General features: G+C 33.4%; 2 protein-coding genes across 2 annotated transcripts; both read right to left on the bottom strand.

The window, feature by feature from the left end:
* Positions 1-5,452: 5,452 nt before the first annotated feature.
* Positions 5,453-6,995, bottom strand: LOC147546019 (E3 ubiquitin-protein ligase PUB23-like). The gene has a single exon (XM_086636070.1). The coding sequence runs from the start codon at positions 6,875-6,877 to the stop codon at positions 5,675-5,677; it is 1,203 nt and encodes a 400-aa protein (XP_086492196.1). The 5' UTR covers positions 6,878-6,995; the 3' UTR covers positions 5,453-5,674.
* An 11,307-nt stretch (positions 6,996-18,302) lies between these two features.
* Positions 18,303-19,660, bottom strand: LOC147546018 (uncharacterized). The gene has a single exon (XM_086633917.1). It carries the CDS (start codon positions 19,478-19,480, stop codon positions 18,491-18,493), a length of 990 nt encoding a protein of 329 aa, XP_086490043.1. The 5' UTR covers positions 19,481-19,660; the 3' UTR covers positions 18,303-18,490.
* Positions 19,661-26,175: the final 6,515 nt, after the last annotated feature.

The raw sequence follows: 26,175 nt of genomic DNA, 5'->3' as shown, positions 1-26,175 counted from the left end.
CTAATGTCAGGTGGAGGTATAAATGAAAAGCTTAAAAAAACGGTGGTGTGGTCATAATATCGATATAAAAGTGGGGGTGAATGTCAAAATCATACATAAGGACCTTTTTGTCCTGATTCACATGTGTGATTCACACAACTGACATTTAACTAGAAGTTAACATTTTTCGTCCACGTAGGAGTGTAAATCAAAAGTTTTAAAAGAACGAGGGTGTAGTCCTAATATCTATATAAAAGTGGGATCAATGTCAAAATCTCCCTAAATTATAATATTCTTGGTAACTATTGTTTAAACATCTAGAGTAACAAATGAGAGTTCTTAAATTTGTGTCCCGTAACAACTCACAAGTTTACGATGGTCAATGGTTATTTATACATACCTATTATCATAATCAATATATTTTTGATGATATAATTCATAATTACAGTTTGCTAATAGTTTGAATAACAGACTGTATTAGTATGTCTTTGAGTCGGTATAGTGATTTTAGAAAGAAAAAAATTTTGCGGTTTATATTCTAATGTGATAGCCAAAAAGATACGATACTAGTATTTGGAAGTTGATTATAATTTCATCACATGATTTCAGATTCAACGAAAATGTGTATATGTTACCTTTAAAGTTCTCAAAATCTAAGTGAAATATAAGATAACTATATTATTAGTTAATAATCCTATAATGGATCAATATTGCATACATCAAATATAATTGTAAACAAGACTGGTGAGATTTTTTTGTGGATTTTATGGTATTAATTTCATATATACTGGTATAAATGTATATATATACAAAAAATAATAAATGTAAGTGTTGAAATGTTGTTAGGGGTTTGACATTTTGACTTTGACAGTTTGACTTGTATAACGTGGCTTGTACTGGCAGGTGAACCACATTCTTGACTAAACTTGTGGTCCTTCTCTAGAATATCCAAAATTATTAGTATTAATTACCATTGTCGACCTCTAAATTTCATCAAAAAAAAAAAATTGTCCACCTCTAAAATTAATATATCCATTTTACACTGTTTTATTTGTCTTTTGTTAATCTCAAATTCACATTTGACTAGATTCTATGTAATTTAAATGTTTTAAATGAGTTTTTTTTTGGTTCGTGGGTATATAGCCCAAAATAATGTTCAAAAAGGGTTTAGGGTCCAATCTTCCCAAAACATGGATTTTTAGTCCTTTTACTCTTTGGTCAAAAAACCCTTACCATCTCTATTTTATTTCCAGTTATGTCCCAACTCTATTTACACGGGATTTCTAAATGTGGGGCCGAGCGAATCTTGGTAACGGTTAAATGAAGCGTGATTTTTGGATTATTTCCGTTTACAACAAAATCTCTTAATCGACTTTCTCTCTCATCAGTTATACTGTTTAGGCAAAAATCACAACTTTCCCAAATTGAAACGCTCCAAAATCCTAACGAGAAAATTGAATCGCCATCTTCCAGAAGGTAAGAAACCGGCTTTATTCTTCAACTTTCTTAATCTTTCAAGATTCCGATTCATTTGAAGAGGTATCATCGCCATTAAAACGAAAAGGTTTCTCGATTCGTTTGGGTTTCGAACCATCATCACTTTCAGGTGAAAATCCATATAAAACCGAGTTTGCATGGTTATTTTTCATCATAAAGCAGTTTGTTTCAACGTTATGGTGAGATTTTGGGTTGATTTTTATGATTTTTTCTGTTGTGACATAGCTTCTGATGTTCAAAGCTTCGTCATAAATCAATTTTTAGAGATCTGTTTGATAAATTATGTTAATTTCTGTCTGGTATAACTTAAACTACTGTAAAGTATGTATAATTTATTCACAAGTATCCGTGATTTACACAGGATTCGGTAATTTTTAATAAATAACCAATGATAACAGCAAAAATTTAAAAGTTTTTAATTGATCAAACTTTGTAATTTCTTATAGTGGTCATTTATATGAAGGAACTTATATTGTATACTGATATACAATAAGTATGTTTTACAATGGGATTTAATGATGTACAACAAATTATGATATACTAATGATAAAGTATAATTTTAAACGTTATATACCTAGACTGTAAATATGGTATTATGTATAATTTACAATAAATTATGCGAACTTTGTGAAAAATAATGAGACATTTATCACAAATAATGAAATCATGTTTCATTTCCATGTCTTTCAATATGAACATAGAATCGCATTTCAATGGTGCCCATCCATGCACTATCCATTTGCAATCTTCAACAAGACACACAGCAGTAACACGCTTAGAGTCATTCTTTATGAATTTGAAATCATGACCGGTGTTGATGCTATATTGCCTAGGAGCATATCGAAGCTTTTGCACTCCCAGGAAATAACTGTCCTGGTTCTGTAAATATCTTATCCCAACCATCTGATTTCAGTTTGATTTCCTTATTTTGATTTGATGATTCTGCCTGGAACTCCATCTGTGATAACAAAGTGAGATAGATTAATTCAAATAAATTATATATACAAGTATATTATTTGCAGTAAATCATATGAACATTTGAATAAATTACATGTACTTTACAGAAAAGTACACAGGATTTACATATGTAAATCAAAGATGTTCTAATAATAAACAAGAACTGTTTTGATATTAAATCATACATAATGTTCCATAAATTACGTATGATTTACACAAAATAATATAATGTTAATGTTATTCGTGAAAAATTTGTAGAACCAGAACATATATCATGTTCTCAATTTGATAAACATCGTAGGGAAAAGTTTATATAATTTACGTTTCATTATGGTAATTTATTCTAAAGTATATATAATGTTAATTCTGTTATGAGTAACCGTGCGAAAGAATCACGTTTCATCAATCTGTACGAAAAAAAAATCAGATCTGAAGAAATTTGAATATCATACTTTGCATAAACTCCAAATCTATTGATAACTGATATGACGATTGATTTCAAACAATAAGTAAACTCGATTTGTAAGATTTAGAAATGAAGTATTAATCTCATCAAGATCGTGATCATTAATACAAACTTTAGAGAGAGAAAGACAATAATAACTTTCTTGATCCGAAACAGAATCATCAAATAAGAAAATTGTTTACCTGATTAACAATTAAGATGATGATTTTGAATAGCTCTAATGAAAATGAAAAAGTTAATGGAAGATTTTCAATCGAAACATAATCAGAAAACATAAAAATTTGATTTGAGTTTTACCTGAACTTAGAAACTCAGTCTTCTGTTTTAATGGAGGATAGTTTCAGAAGATGAAGATGTAGAGAGAGAGAAAGATAGGACGAGAAGGTTTCGGTTACAAAGTTTTCTGTTTTAATGGAGGATAGTTTCAGAAGATGAAGATGTAGAGAGAGAGAAAGATAGGACGAGAAGGTTTCGGTTACAAATTTAAGGAAGATAACGATTTCTTTCTTCCTTTAGAGCCGGTAATTGGAGAGAGAAACAAGGAGATAAAAAAGGTAAACGAATATTGGTTGTTTTGAGCTTAAATTAGATCTTATATATATAGAAGGTTAGTTTAGGTATTATAAATTATTTGGTATTCTAGGGATTTGTGTTTTCTCTCTAGATGACACCAAATGGACTAGATATCCATTTGTATTACTTTTTTGGTTTTGAAACCCTTTATAGGATTAGAGAGGACTAAATGTCTTATTAGGGTCCGTTTTTTGGGCTATAAACCCAAAAATTCTTTTTTTGTTTCTTTTTTTTACTTTATTTTCTTTAATTGACATAAGATTTTATGTAATTATAATTTCTAAAATTATATTTCACATAAGATTTTCTTTCATACATTCAACCAAAAAGTATATCTAGATCTGTGAATTCATTTATGTTTTATTAGAAAAATAATGGGTTAGTGGCATCCATTATAGATTGATGGAGAAATACCACACGACTTCTCTTGATCAATATTTAAATGTGACAATCCAGGAGGACCCGTCACTATAAGGATGTAGTCCTCTTCTCTAGTTTTTTTTTTTTTAGTTGAAAGCTCTTCTCTTGTTAATTAAAATACAAATTTGATGCCCTTTCAAAAATAAATTAAAAAGGTTGAGAACTTTTTGTTACTAAAAGAATTATGGCTAATAACAATAATATGATACTAATATACTATCAAATCAATGAAGGATGTAAGGAACTATCTATGTCAGAATTAGTCCATTTGATGTCTACAGACAACATGCCCGAAAATGGGAGCGATCCAAGGTAGAAACACTGATATAGTCAGCTGCCATTGGACAAACCATGTCTCTCTCAACAGGGTCGACCCTCGAATGGAGTCGGCCACGTCAGCGTCCGACCTATAGTCCTTCCCAGATTTTGGGTTATTTAGCATTTCTCTTTGAGTGCAAGTGCTTTAAAGCAATAAGATGCTCAAATGGGAAAGGTTCTCGAGGTCCAGGCCCATATATATTGAGCCCAATGTTCATACGCCTAATTGGGTATGAACCCTTAAGTTTCAGGATAATTTCTAAAGGCATCTACTTTCCACATGAACTCATGTCTTTCACCTATTATGAACCTTATGTTCATTTTTATTCATAATTCATAAATATAGATCAGGAAATTTAATGCGGCGGCTGAAATTAGTCCACATTGTGCTAAAACCTGGCAAACAGATTGAGATGTGTCATACGGGCCTCTTTTTTTGTTTTACTCCCGGCAAACGAGAGGAGTCACCAAAATATATCTTAATATCTGTAAAAGAAAATTTGGATGAAAGCGGGAAACTATATTAAAAGTTCAATTAGACGAGACAAAGTAATGCCACATTGAAACTTGCATCAAAAAGAAGATTGGATAGTTAGTAGATAGAGTAAATTTGCAGTTTTTGAGTTTTTCCTAGGTTTTCATGGTTTCAACTACACATAACACTCTTCAAAAAAAAGAAAACTACACATAACACTGGAAATTCTCATTTTCTCTTTGTATCTCTCTCAGTTGCATTCAAGAGCGAACTCATTAGAAGCTCCCATCTCATTTTTCGGAGCGTCTCTTGTGAGCCCAAATTTACTCTATCTACTCACGCGACTAGGGAGTTCCTCTCTTTAATTTCTAGAAGAGTGTGATTGTTATTAAAAAAAAATGTCAGATCAAATTTATTTCGATACGTTATCCTAGACATGCCACATTAAGACTTAGCAGATAGGTAGTTATTGCTATTATATAATTTCTCTATTTTCTTGTCAAGAAACATTTTAAGATTGATATTCCACTAGAACTTATAATTAGCTGGAAATTCTATCAGATCATTTCATCATGACAGGGTTGCTTCCAATTACAAAAAAAACTTGTGATTACTCGATCTCCTGATCATAGAAAAACCCAAATCAGGAAATTTGAATACGGATACGATCATACGAAGACATTATGTCATATTACTCTTTTTTTTGTTGAAGTACGTATTACTCATATTGATCGACTATAGTATATATGAACAAATTTTCCAATATAACAACCATATTACATGTTAATAAATGTTCATCAAATTAGAACAACTAGTATTGAATTCCAAATTACATAAAGATGGAAAATCTAAAATTATGTTTGTTTTGTTAAGTGAAACAATTTCTTTGTCGACATGATTTCATGCCCATGATACATCTAATACTGTTCATCGAATCAATTACATAAAATAATAAAAATGAATTGTATAGTTTTTGTAGCTCATATCAACTAACATGAGGGATATGAATAAAGCAAATTAACAGGAATACAATTGGAGCTTTTCCAAACCCTAGAATGCAACCTAAGGATCTCTTTAGCCTTCTCAATGGTTTTTGTTGTTGAATTCACTTGAAGAACCAAACACAATTTTGACACCACCCCAAGTTGCAACATTTCTTGAAGAACACTTGAAGTTGCAGAAAACTTGGCAATTGATGATAAAATTTTCACTGCCTTCTCACTTGCTACATGTGAAACCCTAAGAATTTTCTTTGAAACCACCGCTAGCCCGGCACAGTGTTTAATCAACTCCGCCCGTCCATCCGCACACCCACATAATTGATCTAAGACGGTTAAAATCATCTCACAAACTCTTTTATCCGACGTCTCGAGAAGAAACTCAATCAAAATAGTTACAGCACCAGCTTCTACTGCTTTAATCCTATTCCTTCCCCATCTACATGTTTCTATTAAGATTTGTAGTCCAGCTTTTGAAGCTTGGTTCGAGACATTATCGCGTAAAACATGAACAACTTCGATGAATAACTCGGATTTTAAACCTATCAAATGAATCGGATCCGCTATTTCTAACATGGGTTTTAATAATAATGTAGCATAAGCTCTACTTTGATAATTTCCACAACTCAAAACTTGAAGCAAAACCTCAAGAAACTCACAGTTTTTCCCAAGAAGATTCTTAAGACTTGTATGTGAAAGTTGAAGATAATAAAGAATACTTAAAGCTTCATCACCAACCCTAGTTTCAATATTGTTTCTCACTAATGTAGCCAAGAAATCAACAGCACCAGAAGACTCCATGCATCTTCGGTTTCGATCACTCTCAGAAGCAATAGATTTTAGGGTTTGAAGAGATTTTAGTTGTGAGTTTGAGATCTTAGTACTACTACTATTGAGAAGCCTCAATATTTGAGCTTTATCGACGGGTGGTTTCGGTGTGGGTATTCGTTCGATAGCATTGAGAGTGCACCAAGCTTGAATCAATCGTCGAAGCGTATGATTTGGAGTTAGATCTTGTTCTAACAAGACTTGTTTTGTGACTGGACATGAATTGTTTTTGAGACCAAATAACCATTTTTCGATGTTTTCGCGATCATAGGTTATTCCTGTTGAAACTGTAACTGGGTCTTTCATGATCTCAAGAGAAATAGGGCAAAGAAAGTAAGGAGGGATATCAATCTGATCATATGCCATTTTGATGGTTAAGGACTGGGAAATGAAACTTGGGTATATATAAAATTAGGGTTATTAGGTACACAATTGAAGAGAGTAATATGAGTAGTATTTGATAGGGGAATGGAGAAAGAGGTGATGGTTGATGGAAGTTGTGGGAAGAGGCTCTCACTTTTATATGAAATTGAAGTTGGAGAGAGAAAAAGTCAATACACGGAATTTCTAGATAGATAGGCCTTGAAGAGAGAGAAAGAAATGGTACGACTTCTATTTTATTTTATTTTTTTGTTGAAGAAATGGTATGACTTTCTTAAAAATTTGAATAATTTTCATCTCTTTTTATTATTTTTGAGAGAAATAATCAAATGTGATGAACTTACAACTTTACTTAACACTTCAATTGCTTTGGGTTGTTTAATCCAGCCTGCTTTTATCAACCCATTCTCTCCTTTGACTTTCTCTCTCTCTCTCTCTCTCTTTCTAAACTCCTCTCTCTCTTTCTAAGAAGATCATCTTCATGCATTTCTATGTCATCCACTTGCTTCTCTATACTATTAATTATTTTGAATTTGTACTTAAACTCAGTCTTTGATGATTTGGTTTGGCTGGTTCTTAATCTCAAATTATGAACCATTGACCGTAATTTATAACATTTATTTTATGTAATTTGTGCACTGTCGCACTGAATCCCTAGATAATACTCCTATATGTATATGAGCATAGAAAGAAGATGAAAGATGAGTCTCTGCTGGATCAATATATATTCTGGAAGGTGGATGAATCCGAGGCACATATAATGGTTGGAAGAGTATTACGGTTGAAATAAAAATAGAGTTAATTCCTATATGGCCCCCTACTTTGTGACCAGCTTCCTTTATGGCCCCCTTTTTTTCGTAAATTCAAATATGGCCCCCTATTTTCATAGAAATGTCCTAACTACCCTTCGTTTAAATTTTTTTTCAAAATAAAATAAAAAAAAACAAACATAATTCCACCTCACTTCCCTCTCCACCACTTATCTCTCTCCACCTCACCTCTTTTTCCAAATCATCTTTCTCTCTCTCCAACTCACCTTTTTCTCTCTCCACCTCACCTCTCTCTCTCTCCACCTCACTCTATCTTCTCCGATGAAGGTCACCGGCCGGAAAATTTTCCGGCCGGCGACCTTCAACCTAAAAAAAAAAAAAAAAATTTTTTTTTTTTGAAATCTCATCTCTCTCTCTCTCTCTCTAAAAACTCCGGCGAAGGGGGTTCGATGAGATTTCAAAAAAAAAATTTTTTTTTTTTTTTTTGTAGGTTGAAGGTCGCCGGCCGGAAAATTTTCCGGCCGGCGACCTTCATCGGAGAAGATAGAGTGAGGTGGAGAGAGAGAGAGGTGAGGTGGAGAGAGAAAAAGGTGAGTTGGAGAGAGAGAAAGATGATTTGGGAAGAGAGGTGAGGTGGAGAGAGATAAGTGGTGGAGAGGGAAGTGAGGTGGAATTATGTTTGTTTTTTTTATTTTATTTTGAAAAAAGATTTAAACAAAGGGTAGTTAGGACATTTCCATGAAAATAGGGGGCTATATTTGAATTTACGAAAAAAAAAGGGGGCCATAAAGGAAGCTGGTCACAAAGTAGGGGGCCATATAGGAATTAACTCATAAAAATAACAATTGATTTTTTAGGAATTATCTTCCATGTCACTAATTTGTCATTATTTCTTTCGTACTATTCAGCCGTTTGGATTACTTTACAAATCTTCGTCGACATTTGTGATTGACTAATAGATAGTTAGACCAGGATATATACAAGGTACTACTTTTTTGTGTGATATATACTTTGTCGGCTAAGGAACGAAATTCAACCAAATTAACGTGCTATCCACTAAGTGAGGAAAGCTTAAGTCAATATTAGGATTTCTAATCTTTATTTATATCTAAATTGAAATGCATGAGTTTCAGAGTTATTTTTTAGAACTAGGGGAGTTCTCATAACTAACTTATTATTGAGTGTTCTCCTATTAGATGAAATGATAGCATAAAAAAAATTTATACAAGAAATTACATTGACAACTGATCCGAGAATTTTATATTTGCGCACCTATACACAAGTTAGGAGGAGCTAAAATTTATACATACTCTCAACCTTCTTTTTCTGCAACATATAGACCGTAACTTCTACATTAAACAATTATAACCATCATGTATTTCTAACTCTTTCTTCATAGTCGTTGCATCTTATTGTTTTCAATATTTTCTCAACGGTGACACATTACATTAACCGTTTTTTATTACAAATGCGTGGCTTCGGAGATCTGTTTTAAAAAATGTATGTTTGTTTGTCATCTACTATCCAGGCCGGATTCTGACTAGAGTATGTGACTCGTCAGGACTAGAGAAAGAAAATAAAACACTTTCTCTATTTAAATTCATTCTAGACACATAATTTGATCAAAATGTGAGCGAAATAGTGGCTTCACACATGTTTGTGGTTATAATATGTTTTTACTTTTTTCCAATAATATTACTTGGCTATTATGTATCTTTAGAAAATATTGAAACATTTTTTTTTGAGAATTCGACAACGGTCTACGTTCGTCGTTACAAGGCATTAATGCATCATAGAGATGTAATAAGTACGATAACCGTCTAATTTAAATCGAGAATGAAAGAGGCCTAAAGTCCGACAACGAAGAGGCCTAAAGCCCAACAAATTATTACATTACTTATAGCCTAAATTACATAAGATAAATCTTAATGGCAATTGCTTCCACCGAGACTCGATCTCACGACCTCATGACTTAAAAGGGGTGTCCAACCGTTACACCAAAGGAGGTTGGACTAAAATATTGAAACTTAGACTAAAATATTAATTTAAAATGAGAAGATGTCTGAAGAAGACGTGTAGGGCTCCTAATTGTGTGGAAGGAGTGTGAAACACCGATGAAGAAGAAAGATTAGGGATGAAGAAGAAAGATTAGGGATCTAGATAACCAAGCATTTGGATCACGTGCATAAATTTAAAACCCTGGGACCCACTAACCTTCTCAAACTTCTGATCTATTAAAAGTAAAAAGGACCACCGGAGCTCCACAATTCGTTCCTATTGAACCAAAAAAATCTCAAGTAAATCTAGAGATGAATCAGACTGTCGTGGTAAAAGAAAAATATAATAAGTATATGTAGATCGGGTGAGTTTCTAAAGGGGTGATCCATATCTTTCCTCAATTCCTCTTAGTCCATTTTCTCGTGGCACTCTACGTAGGTGTTAGATTGAACAATCTTAAGTTTGTGGATCTTGGGGCATTCTAAGTCTCAAAATTATCGGAGAATGTGTTGTTCAAATCTAACATGGATTAGGTCTAGTCAATTACTCTTGAACTGTCCCAAAAGAAATGAGTCAAGAGTATCTTTGGGATCGCTTACAGATGCTCCTCTCCCTAAAAGACACTTTATTTGAGATGTATACAAAACTATTTTGTAATTACACAACCATATATGGAGTGCTATATGGCACGAGTCCATTTATGATGATGATGATACTGATCTTATCTTCCAATCATTTTGTAGTTGAACTTGTTTTGTGGAATTTGTATTTTAGCGAATTTATCTTATTGTATTATACTTTGAAATAAAATACTATATACTAGTTGAAATTCTAGCAAAAAGTGAATAAAAGAGTTTAGTGACTTACTCTTATTGACATTTTTGTGGAATCTACTTTTATTAATAATTGATACCAAATGATAATTAATACGAGTAATAATAATTATTATAGTATTATTATCACTTGAAAGGAAAATTTTTTTTTTCAGATATTTCAAAAGTATCTTGATATTTTAAAGATACATAATGTGCGGGCTATTAGTGTGACGTCCCGTGTCCCAAAATAGACACGACCACGCCCCGGCAACTCACAGACGAGACAAAAATCCGACAGAATCTTCTCTGTAAATCGAACCGGTCGCACCTGTAAACCTGTCATGCAAACCATACATTCGCATACACAAAGACATAAACTATTGAGCGGAAGCTAAACAAACTCAACTCAATATACTATACGCTCCCACTAAGGGACTCCGCAATCATTGAAGAGTTTACCTCATGATACATATATACCTTAAGTATCTAAATAAGTTTTTGATCACCGAGTTCGAATAAGAGAGCCGTCCCCCAATACCCATGGAAGGACCTGAACCTCATTCTCTTCGGTACCCTGTCATGCATCTAATGCGATCTTTCAAAATCAGTTTCATTCATTTATCAAAATCAATATTGATATTCAATTCATTATCTTGTCAAACACGGAAGTGGAACAACCAAGAGTCATATCGCCACAAAGCAGAGGGATTCCCAATCAATGTCACCTCCCAGACGAGCGGTCAGGAGTACGCCCCTGAGCCTCGAACTGGAGGCACGAGCACCAATGGCCAGCAAGTGAAGCACTCTACTCCCACAGGTCTCATGACTAGTGTCGCCCACCTCACCGGTCTCACACGGGTCACAACCGTGTCCACATGTCATCCTACCCTCAATGGCTACGTGTCCGTAGGTTGACATAATCCGCAGTCGGGTACATACAAGAAAATCCCCAGTAGTTCACAATCATCGTAAAATCAGTTCGAAAACATTTCTCATATCGCATCAAAACATTTCAAGCATATTTCAGTTCATCACATAAATCGAGTTTCATGCTACCTGAACTCTAGTTATAATGACGCATATATAACTATAGAATCTAGCATATTCATTATCTATAAAACCATGCTGGATAAAGGATTCAGAACCCCTACCTCAGTCCTTGCATCACCAAAGACTCCCGCCTACCAGACGACCTAATTCCTCCTCATTCGCATACTCTGAGACAAGGAAGAATGACCAAAAATCGAATAGAAACATTAGGTTCTTATATTAAATACCTTCGTAAATAAAAAGAATCATTAAAACAAAACCACGAAAACTTAAAAGCAAATTCGCTAAATTCGGAAGACTTCAAGTATCTGTCGAATCGATCTCTAACTTTCATAACCAAGTCCATTGAATACTTGAAATGCATAAAAACCAACTAACCAATCTCCCAAAAACTCTATTTTTCATTTTAGAGTCTTCATAAGCTGACAAATCATATAATGAACTTTATAATATAAATCTATAACCGAAATTGTCCATTTATATGAAATATGACAAAATTTGGGTAACAATCTCTATTCCAATTCATTTCCAAACTATTCCAAATATGAAATTCGAGCCGTAAAATAATTCGGCAGCACCCCGTCTATATATGGTCACCCCAAAATAGTCCATAACATTCTAAACATGATCCTGAACATAAACTATTAGAAGAAATCGAATAATAATCGTCTAAATAGCTCCAAATTTCGATCCTAAATGAAATTAGTACAACTATACAGTTACCGAAATAATCATCATAAATCCACCAAATACGGACATTGAAAATTCTAAACAGATAGATATGTAGAACAAGTCGAATGGGACTACTTGGAAGAAGTTTCATGAAATTCCGACAATCGAGCGCGAAGTAATTGACGATGGAACGTTCGGAACCCTAAACGGCCAATATTCTATTTGGTTTTCTAACGTTCTGTTGTTCATGGAATTAATTAAGAAAAGTGAAAAAAATGAGATTAAATGGTGGCCATTTAAAGGGCACGTGTAGCAGGGAGGGGGATTTGGTTGTTTGTAAAAGAAAGGGTTAAGGTGCCAAATGTCATCTTACAAAGGGCCATGTATAATAATTAAATTTCAGCCCCTGACTTGTATATAGATCATGAGAAAGTCCCCCATAACTATACCTTAATAATTCAACCTTCATCAATTACCATTTAACTTCCAATTTGACCTTTTCTAAATGCTAAATAGCCCCTCTTCTAACCGTTACCTTTTATTTGTTTAACCGAAAACATGGGATGTCACAATTAGGGTATAAATAATGTAGTTGGACTTTAGGCCATTGTCTAGTTGGGCTATAGGCCCTGTTTTGTTCGAGTTTGAGTAGGCGGTTGTCGAGCTTATCACATCTTTGATGTATCAATGCCAAATGTAACGACTAACGTAGATCGTAGTCGACTTCCAAAAAAATAAATAATATATTTGTTGATATTATAGTAAAATGATAACAACTGTTTGGCTAGTTGGTCGCTTATCTACTCCGAAGAATTGGAGGTCACTGATTTAATTCGGAATGAAACATTTATTGACTTGTGTTAAGGATATAAACAAATAAAAGTATAAATGGGGTTTTATGCCCCTGAGATTGTCTCAATTAAGGATCTTTATACCGACCTTGGAGTCCATGTCAAAAAAATAAAAAATATTACGATTTTGGAGTCCATGTTAAAAAATAAAAAATATATCACAATAATATATTTTTGTTATATAATCATAGTGGTTATTAATCTATAATTTTTGGGTTCCTAGTCCAAAAATCTACACCTAAATACACATTTAGTCCACCCTAATATTAATATAGGATTTTAATCCAAAATAATAACTACTATAATGGATATTTAGTCCAAATTGACCCATCTCTATAGAAAAAACATATCTTTATCGTTTCTATTTAATCATAATACCTATTATAACCTTTTATATAAGAAAAAAAGATCACTTTTGAAAACCAATCCCCAAAATTCTTCTTCTTTTTTTTCTTAGATTTTCTCGATTGATTTTAAACTTACTATCTGTTTCGTAATATACACATTATTTAGTATCAATTACGTATATTTCTACAACAAAACACATTTCGTATAGTTAAAGTATGTCTAGATGTCAAAGTTATAGTGTTTTTCTGTTTATTGATTCTTGTTTTGTTTCATAAATAACGTGTTTTTTATTGTTAAAGTTTCATACTTTATTTAATTTTTTTTATATGTGTCATACATAACACATTATTTACCAACAATGTTTCTTCCAAAAGGAAAAAGGATTAATATCTTATTTTCTGGGAAGAATGGACTTTAATCCCTTTTTGAATTTTATATTGAGCCTAAACCCCGTGAAAATATATTACGGTGACATGCAATTAATGAAAGTCAATGCTAATGAAAATACATGAAAGATTATACAGTGTCGACAAAAATACTACTGAAATAATAATGAAAACTTATGAAAGTCTACGGATTCTCTATTATCAATGGAAATGTACACCAAAATGAAAAGTCTATAAATGACGACCAAATCCTTCACTGTCTACCACCTCTTTAGGTTTTATCGTAGGGTCAACGAAATTTTCATGGTCAAATGAATTACACTTCTGCTAATAATAGTTCTTATAATAATAAAATATAAAAGTATTACTAAAAAATAATTCAGATTCTTTATTGAGAATAATTATAATTATTTATTCTGATATTTATGTATAATTAACGGTCGGTGGTGAGATTCTCTTCTTTTCGTTTTACACTTATTATTCAATGATGTGATTAATCTATTACTTACTTTTCGAAATTTTCTTTTCTTCAGTATTAGTTAATCAAAAATTCGGATTCCTAATTTGTGTCAAGAACTTAATGACCATGAAAATCTAACATGGTTTGTATACTAACTAATAAGCATCAAGGGGACTTTATATCTTTTAGTGGTCAAATAGACTTTACCGTGTCATATCGGAAAGAGAATTGGTCAGCTAATATGCACGATTTATAAATACTATATTAAGCGCCTCAATTAACACATTTATTAGATGTTCTCAGTAGACTGGGTTTTGATTAGTTCAAGTGCCAACTACTGGACCAACTTTTCCCAACTATCAAATAAATGTTAAAAAAACGGCAGTAATGTCATTTGGCCCGAAAATATGGGTCAACTACATGCCCAAAGTAGATGGGATCGGCTCCCATTGATCCACGCATGTGGAGAGAAAAATGTAAGGTCTATTAGGAGTCGGCCACATCAACATTTAGCCACTGGTCGACCCTTGTTTTCGGAGCAAATAAGGTTTGAACTATGATCTCGTTCAGAGATACACATGTTACCACACAATTAAATGGACGTCATAATTTAAGAGGATATTAAGTAAATATGTGAACGAACCAAACTTCCAGACTCGTCACATTGGTTAGTGGCGGTAAGAATCCAAACCTATGTCTCTTATTAGATTAAACACTCGGGAAATAATATCAAGAGGTGCGAACTTGCACGTTTCGAATCTTCTCTTCTTTTGTTTTCAATCATCTCTCATAAAACTTGTGATGTTCCTTACCCTAAATTTTTGTGTCTGCAATTTCTCTTTAATGTAAGGCCCCAAAAACGTTAAAGGCGCTCCCTCAAGGAAAATTTAAGGAGGGTGTGAGGAAAATGGGAGCAGCTTTAACGCTCCCCATGAACACAATGGAAAGAAGTGCTGAAGCCCAAATGCCTAATATTCAGTTAAACGAGAAACCCACCCAGAAAGATATATAGACGACCTAAATCTGTTAAAAGCGCCCTGTTTCGTCGAGACACACTTCTCTCAGACTCTTGCACATATTTTTTCATCAAAATCCTTTGCCCAAGGAGGCTAGTTTTTTTTTTTTTTTTGGATTGTCCAGCGTGCCTCGAACCAAGGAGGCTAGTTTTTTTTTTTTTTTGGATTGTCCAGCGTGCCTCGAACCAAGGAGGCTAGTTTTGGTGTTGTGATAGTCCTACATCACTCGTGCGAATGTCTGGAGTTTGGACTACAGGTGAATGTTCAAGCTTACTAAGTGGCGAGGCCTCTTAGATTGGTTTGTGGCACCCTCGGCAAGAACAAAACCCCATACTTGTAGACTTGGGCATGGGGTGTCAAAAGTGGAGAAAATATCGTCAACTGTTAACGCTTGGGGCGTCACTCCGCCGATGGTGGGGATTGCGATAGTCTCACATCTTTCTCGAGAGTCTCCAAAGCCTGAGCTATAGATAAACGGTCAAGCTGAGTAAGTGTCCAGGCCTTTCGAATAGGCTCGTGGAGCCTTCTTCAAGAACTAAAATCCCGTACATTTGAGTTTGGGCTCGGGGTGCTAAAGACGGAAACAATATCGTTAACTGCTAAAGTTTGGAGCGTCACAAGTGCGGCCCCCAAAAAGTTATTGGTGCTCATTTTCTTCGTACTCCCCCTAAGAGGTTGACCGGGTTTATTTAACTTTATCATGAAAATGCATGATACACACTACAATATATATCCATGAGAAAACAAAAGAAGAACAAGAAGAAGAGTACAAAGATGATATCTATGGAATCACGCAATGTGAAAAACAAATAGGCATTGATGGACATGGAAGGCAATGTATGGCTAACGCATTGAAATAATGGGGTGTGGACAAAGTAGCTACCCTTGCACTACTTGAAATTGGACCACACCATGAAACAAATATTGAATAGTGACGTTTTCCTATCTCAACTATTGGATCTGACTTGACGTAATTAATACTTTTGGACATGTATGATGCTCCTAGTAAGGTCGAAAAAGGACAACATCACTGCCGGAGCTACGTAGGACCGCCACTTCCTCCACGGGAGATGCTAGAGTGCCCAAATTTTTGGACATTTTAATGCCCAGCTGATGTGGAATCACTAAAAGACAAGGGTTTTTCAAAGTTTGACTATGGTGGAGACCGCTTTTGTTTCTAAATGAGGAAATATGTCACCCTCTAAGTACCAATTTCTAAGTCACTCTATCATTTCCCCTTCCTCCACCACCACCCTACCTACTTCTACTACTCAAATAATGTACTAACATTAATGGCTCTTTTGATAGGAAAACCCACTCTCATTAGTTGGTAACCTCCAACATGTGACCTCAATACTGGAGAGATTAGAGTTCAAATTTTATTATTAAACAAAAAACGACTTCAAATTTTGTTTCCTACCACAAGAAATAACTAATGGAAAGTTGAAACTGTATCGATCATTCATAAATAAAGTCGTACAAGTAGTGTTAGATGTAGATAGAAGAAAGCGAAAGACTACGTTAACCGTCACTTTCTCAATAGCAAGTGATGTCACTCTAGATGTGTAAATGTCACAATTTCGTAGAACGATTAGAGCTTATATATTTTACATAAGATAAAAATAGTGGGTAAATCCAAAAAGAAATCCACCAAAGAGAGAGCGAAAGAGACATATCAATAGAGAATGTCATGTCTGTGTAACTGTGTATGATCCAATGAACCCATGGACCACCAAAAAATAATGATAAAACAAAAAAAACAAGTACACCAATGTGGCTCCCCTATTAACATTCCATAACCTCTTGGACCACCCAAATTGACATAACTAAGCTACTTAAACAAGCCACAAACAACATAGTCTTTTTTTTTTATATCCATTCCCAGCTGCTTATTCCTATTATTCATAAAATTATACTGTATAATTTTTTTCGGATATGGATTCCGGGAATCATTACATTCAATATGACATGAATACACTGTGAACAAATACATGAACTGGACGCGTACTATAACTACCTTCATCATAGACATCTTGGGCCCAAACCATATAAAAACCCTTATGGCTATTGTAGGGCCACGAAAGTTCGTTCCTACTTTTACTTCATTCCAGCCCTTAACCAAATCAATGGAGATGGACTCCACCTCTATAAATTTGTAACTTTAGAATTTTCAGAGTACATGTATAGCCAACTAGTCCACCCTCGTTGGCAATATAGATATTTTTATTAACAACTAGTGAAACCTAAGTTTTTATTGTTGTTGAGAATCTAGATTTTAGGTGGGAGAGACATATATGCTACATTGGTAATTCTATGTCCGGCCAATATTCCGGCCGACTTCCTGCAGGGTTCTGGCCGGGCATAGCATCATTTTTGTGTATGCTATCACACGTCCAAAAGGTACTTCATGAAAATTCAAAATTCCAAAAACTATCTCCAACTACCCAATAGTTGGAACCGGTTCCAGCTTCAGATCAAAACTAGAATCAATTTAAGCCTGAATTTATCTCTATCTATTTACTTCCTTTAGACGGCCATTTTTGTACTACACCAAAATTCATATCAAAGTATATCGGTAGAGCTATACAATAGATTAATTATCGCATATTTCAAAAACTATTGGTTATAGATTCTATTCTAGTTATTTTTTTTACAGCATTTAGATTCAACTTCTGATCTAGATATACATGTGACTACTCAACCAAAGTAAGTTTCACGAAATTTTGGTTTTAGATATATAGGAAGAGACCCCATTTTAGGTACCATATCGATTGAATTTCTAGCATACAATAGTAAATACCAATTACCCAAGCAATTGAATTTTATCTAAGAGATGAATATTAATGGGTTTTGACTAGATTGTATTTTCTTTTCGAGAAGGAAAAATGTTATTAAAAAATCAGATGACAAAGAATAACAAATGAAGATTAAACTGCGAGCACAATCGCTCGTAAGACAAGTGTAGATTTTGTGCTAGTTCTTGTTTTCATACACCAAACTAAGCAGTGAGAAATAAGAAACTAATTAAGATCGAATATGGTGTAGGATCGAAAAATTTTATATTATTTTATGAATTAAGGATATATTATAGCAACATATATAAGCTCCTTTATACATCATTATATATTTAATTATAAGTGTGAAAATTATATTAATAGTACACATGATACACAATTCAAGAAAAAGAAGGAGAAGAAGAAAGAAATCAAACCTGTAAATTGAACTTTTCGTATTATTGTCTAGGAAAAGCTTCATAATTTGGAAGATCGAACGATGAAGCCCAATTGTTATCTAATGAATTTGATTGATCCTCGACAATGGGTTCATATCCTTGAAATTGTGTGGAATTTTGCCACGGAAAATTCGACCCAGATGGTGAATTTAACCATAAATTATCATGAAGAACAACTTCTTCAGATGGTGGCAACATATAACTACTTGTTTCCATATCTGTAAATTGTGGAATTCTCTCTTCAACTACTAATCTTTGCTTATAATTCAAATCAAGTTGATTATGATTACCTAAAAACACTTGCCTATTTCCTTCACTCAATTGAGGTTCTTGAGACGACGATCCGATTGCCATACATTGTTCTTGTGGTAGCTGAAAATTATTTGGGTACTCCGAAATAATACTTGAAAACTCGAAAGATGAATTGAATTGATCTCTAGGTAATTCTGTAGGTATATTGCTTGAAACCCTAGAATTGGAATCTGGTTGGTTGTTTAAAAACTTAGCATAAACAAGTGCAAGATCAATATTACTAGAAGAATCATGAGAATGATTAGTACTTGATAAAGATGAAACCGTACCATTATTATTATTATTATTTCCCATTGGAAGACCTAAATGAGAAAGTGAACAACCACCACCCACACCACCCCCACCACCACTAGAAGTTGAAGTAGTCCCGGGAGAGGATGTACGATTACTCGATGATATACGTACGGATTTCCCACGACGGTTTTTTCGACAACCACCACCGACGGGAACGTTTCGAAGAGACCCACCTTTAGTCCAATACCTTCTACAACCTTTACAAAAGTAACGAGGTTGTGTTAAGCTATAATTGTTGTAGTAACAAAATTTCGTGTTGGAAGAATCACAACGAGGACAATTCGGAGCAATTTCAACACTAGGTTTCCATATTCTATCCATCAAATTTTGTCTTGGTGGACATGAAATGAAATCTTGGTATTGATCACCTTGTTGTGAGAACATCTCTCTCTCCCTCTCTCTTCACTTCTACTAACTACTATTACTACCACCACAACCCTTCTCTCTCTTCTTCCTCTCTCTCTAATGAAGTGAATAGCATTAGTAAAATTTAGAGAGAGAGAGAGTTTAAGAGAGAGAGAGAGAGGGGAAAAGAAATAATGGCTTATAAATGCAGAAACGTGAGGGTACGTAAAAATTGAGAATTTTGGGTTGGTTAACGTGAGAGAAGAAGATATTAGGGTAAGTGGGTTTTGGGCGGTTCCGGGACCGTTAAGGACGATGTTGACGTGGCAAGATTAATAAAACGGAGTAATTTAATTAACTACAGATCCGACGGCGGATATTAAGTGTCTGAGTTAATGACACATATCACGAGGATGGGAGTGAAATTATTGGGGGAGGCAAAACCTCGATAGTTGCAATCGAGTTTCCTTTAAGGGGCAGACAAGTGTGTAAAGATTGTATTGGGATTGGTTTTTTAGCACGAACTAAATTTAGGACCATATCTCGCTATCCTTGAGGTGTCAACTGGAACCAGATTATCCGGGACCACTTGAACTAGGACCGTTACCGGTACGGACACGATTTGGATACGGGTTTGACACTCTGATATACTATGTCTTTAATTATTTTGAAGTAGTAATAAGGAGTAATTAAAATTTAAAAGTTTAAAACTTTTATTTAAGAAAATAGAAATGAAGTTATGGAAGAGAATTTGATTCCAAACTCATTAGATTAATCTCAATAAATATGACAAATGCTAAACGAAGCTGAATAATTGCTTCATAAAGCTATTTGCTAGACACAACCATTTATTTTTTATTAAATTGCTAAACAACACCAAAGATCGATTTATTAGTTTTATCTAGCAAATACTTTTTTGAATCTTAGATTGCTAAATACAACTATGTTTTAACTTCCCCAAATTATTTACTAGACACAATTTTTTCTTTTATTAACTTATTAAATAAAAATAAAATTGGTTGTATTAGTGTTATCTAGTATTTAAAAAAAAATATTTAAACGTGTTATAGGTTTTAAAAAAAAATATACATTATTTTTATGTAGTATGATTTTATGTAATATGATTTTATGAAATATACATTATTAAGGTTTAAACTAAGCTTAAAAATATACATAGTGATTTTATGTAGTATGATTTTTACAGCATGGAATGCTCTGATTGAAATATAATATTTTTTAGTTATTTGTTTATATTTGGTCAACTTTTTAGTTTAATGTTCGAATAAATTTTATTATGAATAATTAATTATGGTAATAGAAATTTGAACCCAAGATTTTTTGAGAAAAAATTCGGTTATATTTGATTTTTTTTTTCTTTGGATTTTACCTCAAATTACAACATGGAATGCTCTGATTGAAATCTAATTTTTTTTATTAGTTAATATTTGGTTAACTTTTTAGTTTAATATTCGAATAAATTTTATTTGTGAATAATTAATTATGGTAATAGAAATTTGAATTTTGGGAAAAAATTCGTTTATATTTGATTTTTTTTTCTTTTAGTGTTGGATTTAGCAATTTAAGATAAAATTTAATTAATTTTATTTAGTTATTTTGTGTAATAATTTTTTTAGAGTTGTGTATAGAAAGGAAGAGAGATTCGGTTATACTTTTGGTGTTGGTTAGCAATTTAGGACACAATTTTAGTTAGTTTTATTTAGTTATTTTTGTATAGTTGTGCTTAGCAAAATTGAAGTTGCATATAGTAGCATCCATAAATATTGACACAGTTGTTTCAAACTGAACCAGATTATAAACTCAGAAAGAAGAAAGTTGACATTCATTTATGACAATCTATATTTTCTTGTTCGTCACTATTACAACAGAGGAAAACACTATACGAACAAATAGTGGTAGTCTCTTGTGCTTCTGACATGAAATTTAATTGATATTTTCACTTTAATATAAACGTGTGAAGTAATTCCTGCCACGAAAACAAGATTCCTTGTGAAACTTCAAAATAAATAGACGAAAGCTATAAGTAGGACTAAGGAATTTTAATGTTGTAGAAAAAGTACCATTCAATATGTTGTTATGTTGAGCTCAATTTAAAGTAACCTTTTGAATTAATCATCCAAGGTAAGTATCGGTGTTTACAGGAAATGATAAAATTTGAACTCTGTTCTTTCTAACAAAAGAAAGACATGTATTTGAAACAAGAAATTCAAATTACAAAAACATACTTTATCTTCCTAAATCTCCTACCTACTTCGTTCCGCTAAGATGAAAGGTAGTTTTGGGGCATATGAATTTTTAAAATTTTGGATTTACCATGCGGATGACATATTTGTGAAACGTAGATAAATTCTTCTCAATACGCGTTTGGTTGTTAACCTAACTACATTTCTCTAAATATTTATGATTCAAAAATCTATTGCACTTCCCCATATTAGATTTAGATGATAACTTATCCAATTTGATAAGTATCCATTTGCACTGATATTTGGAGTTGACTTAACAAAATATTTATAATGTATTCTTCACCGTCTAAGTCTGTACATATTGAAATTTTAAACTACGTGAAGGAGATCAAACCTGAACCGCAAAAGTATAATATAAAATACGTTAGATGTACCATTTTAACTTAATGGTGATTTATTCAGGAAAGTTCACAAATGTAAGACAATCTCACTCTACTTAGTACTAGTAATACTTAATCCGTTTGACCTAGTTGTATTACTTATTAATAAAATTATGTACTTCCACTTTTACAATTTAATCTATTTTCTTTGTTTTTAGTATTAGATTTGGTTTAGCAAGAGGAGTCATATTCCCCACTCTTATGACTGCACAATTTTCTAAAACACTCAAATTACTCTTAACCTGGCAATAGAAATTAATTAGATAATTAGTTTATTTTAATATATTTGGCGTTGATTAAGAGGAGGATGGGTTTCTCGGATCATGGGTCAGCTTCTTGGATCACGCAGAGAGTTCAATCTCCAAGGTTGAGCCTCCGCGAATGTTAGTCGTGAAGCTACGTGCGCATGACCTAATTTTGTGTGAGAATGTGTAAAATTCACACTTGGTGCATAACTAACAAACCATCCTTGGCGGGGAGTAATTTTCGATTCCCAATATAGTTTTTTAAATGGAAGTCTAGCTATGATGAAATGCTCGTGTATGCACACAAATTTTCAACCTTATGTTATGTAATTGCACAATTTTTCCAGCATAGGGCAATGAAAATGGTAAATTACCTGAATGTTGACAAGTATTAAATTGAATTAGTTGTAATTGTATTGAGTTGTTACCAGAAGATCAATCACAATTTTTTTTTGTACAAAACCAACTATAGAACATTAAACAAGTTATAAATGGACCATGGTCATTTATCACCATGTTAAACAAAATTTTTTTCGCATAAGAAGGAGTTCAATATAGCCAGGGAAACGATAAGAACTAATGTTGTAAGTTGTAACAATAGTTTTAATAATGGGAATTTAAGGATCTAAAATGAGGCAGAAGAAAAAAAACACACTAGTTATAAATGTGCATAGATAAAAAGTGAGAATTTTGTACAATACAATAAGAAGATGTGGTCACTAATAAAAAAAATTGTACAAGTATTATATCGTCGCAAATTGTTTTGAAACACTGTTGACTAATTATATTTGATAAAATGTCAAACGGACACTTAAAGAATCATAGGACGATAAGTTATCTGTAATGACTTTAAAATGGATGAGAACTAAGTAACTAACACAAAAAGAAATGTAGTCTATGAGATAAGAACATCTTGTTACAACTCTCTTTTTCTCATTTAGGTCATATAGATACATACCAAATGTAATCTTTACTCCGGTTTTCTTTTACAAAATCTAGATCCGAACGCAAAAATTCTTCGACTCCCTACATACGTTTACAAACGTAGATGTCCAAACCTTCCAAACAACAATTTTATGACCCGAAGTAAAAGTTATTGTAAAATTGGTACCTTTGGTGTGGCAGTCTATTCTAGGGCATATATGAACGAGGTTATAATCCGTGCCCGCCGGACACAGAAAGTTCTATCAAATGTGTCACATGAGGTGATCTATACGCGCCCCTCATTGCAACCATAGACATCCCTCAAAGGCTAAAGTTTTAAGGGATCCATAATGGGGAGCCTACAATAATCATAGTGGTGCCTTTAAGTCTTCTCAAAGAAAAACGGGATCTTTGAGAAGATGCTCTTTCTTTTAATCTCAACCCTTTGTTGATTTTTAATCAAATCTGAACCCTCAAACTTTAGTAGATTAAATCATAACCATTAGAGACAGACATGAGAGAACAAATTTTCGCCATTGGGAGGAGGGGGAAAGATACCCTCCTCCCTTATAATATAGATTATGGGAGCAATTACACGGGTGCTTTTAGTAACTAAGATGGTTGCTTTAGCACGGTGGGAATTCTTTACCGACTCTTGTTTCGGCCATAGGGGTTAAGTTTTCAATTATTTAAGCACTACTTCTCTTAATCTATTTTTCTAAATATGGATTAGGATCACATGACATTGATACATCATCAAGATGTGATAATCACGATAACCACCTAAGTTAAACTACTAGTAAAAGGAGCCTAAAGTCCAACAACATACTAAAGAGCTTAGAGTCCAACAAACTTATTTATTTAATTTCTTAATAACTTAAATTCAATAATGAATTCTACCTACACTGAGAATCGAATTTGAGACTTTCAGAATTTTAGATTTTATGTCAACACTACTAACCACTTAGACAACTAAATATGACTTCATCTATTTTTTCATAACCTATAATTTTGGAAGTGGAAGACATAAAAAACAATGAATGAATAGTAATACATATAATTATGGAAGTTTACAAAATGCAGAGAATGTTTAAACATACATATAACATCCACCAACATTCGACTTACTGGTTGGACATTTATTGCGTGTACCGAAAATTCTAAGGTGGTACTCGAAACGACCAAGCTAGTCAAGAGTTGGGGGGATTTAGCATACTAATCAATTTGAAAGGGTATAATTTGAAATTTGATTTTATAAACCTGCGGAGAAGAACTTTTAGCATATTAATCAATTTCACCGATTGATCTCGAATTTCGGATCCGGGAATGAAAGATAAATGATAGATAAAGAATGGCTAGTTAGGTATTTTTCTTGCCTTTTCTTGTTGAACGTAGTTGCGGTTTCAAAAAAAAAAAAAAATGCTCTATTGAATTTCATCCATCTTTAATCTTTAGGGTTTTTAAGGGGTTTTGGTCTGCTTCCTCTGGTCTGGACTCTGGAGGGATTCTATGTCTGCCTCTAGATATAAAAAACTTGGTACAAGATGTCATTTTTTTTTTTCTATTTTTGTTGTTTAGGTTTAGATGTGTAATCTTGCTTTGTGGAATTGATCTTATAATCAACTAACATCAAAACCTCATCATGAAATTCCGAATTGGCAATCTGAGATCGGAGGGAGATAAAGTTGGCTATATTTGGGTGATTAAGAAACACATCCCGTCGATATTTGTCGTAAGAGAAAGAGAGCAATGTTTTAAAATACGCTTTTACGCCTCAATGGGGTTTGCTCTCACAAGTAGAAGGGTCTCCTCAAGGCATATGCTTCAATGCGTCCAAGGCCTAAACTATTTCTTTTGTAAGGAAAATTATATCAAATATGTAGAAACATAACCTAGTTTCTTCTAATTTACTACTATAATATAAAGTCCTAAGGGTTTAATAAACAAAAATACCGATGTTTATATGTTGCAGACCAACTCAAAAATAACAGTGGACTTCAGATGCATACGTTTTACATTCTCGAATTCAAATACGTACATCTCGAGACATCAGGTCCGCCTTACCTTGAGGCGCCTCAAAGCGTACGCCTTGGTAGTTTCTTATTACATTGAAAGAGAGAAATAACGAATGCGCTATAATCAAATTGAGATAAAGAAGAAAAGCCAACGTCCGATTGGATCTTGCAGTTCCGTTTGGCACTTTACCACTTCGTACGTCCCAAGAGTATTGGGAGAGATCAAGAATTCTCACTGTTTCGTAGATTCGTGGACCACATTTGATCTAGTGATACCTTTGAATCACATTGTTTTTCCACGAATAGAATCCTTTGACCCTGAATTCGTAATAAATGATGTTTTGGATGTTCTTTCTCTTCGCATGCAGGAATGTCCTGAAGCAGGTACCGGTACTCGTGCAAGCTTCCAAGGATATCACTAACCAATAACAATGTGAGGAAGAGTGACGCACTGATGCACCTGTAGCCGTGTTCGTGAAGGTACATTAAGTGATTGTTCTGAATAAAATAATCTTTAAATTATAATCTATTTTTTGAACAAAGCTCTTAGCGAAAGAGATAATTAATCCATGGCTCCACCAAGGGCGAGGTCGTTGCTGTAAATGGATTAAAACTCTATCGACTTTTAGCTGTTACTTAGACAAGCATAGTTGAAACATTCAATTAACCACATTTTCTCCAGAGAATAGCACTCTTAAACACTGTTATTAAGATTGTAAAACTGTGATATTCTCAATTTGAGCGTACTACATAACAGAACTTAACTCTAAAATATAATCCTTAGTTTCTTCTGAATCTTTGTATCTCACCCACTTTTTCAAAAATATAATCTTCAGATTATTTGTACCATGACCTAAACAGTGGTCTCGTGGGTACGCCTACTTGCTTAGCGCCTTTAACATTACCAAT

The sequence above is a fragment of the Eschscholzia californica genome, unplaced genomic scaffold, assembly GCF_041429995.1.
Source record: "Eschscholzia californica isolate CP2 unplaced genomic scaffold, dmEscCali1.0.p SCAF_4, whole genome shotgun sequence".
Lineage (NCBI taxonomy): Eukaryota > Viridiplantae > Streptophyta > Magnoliopsida > Ranunculales > Papaveraceae > Eschscholzia > Eschscholzia californica.
Note: the sequence above shows the minus strand (reverse complement) of the source record. Positions and strands in the feature narration are given on the sequence as shown.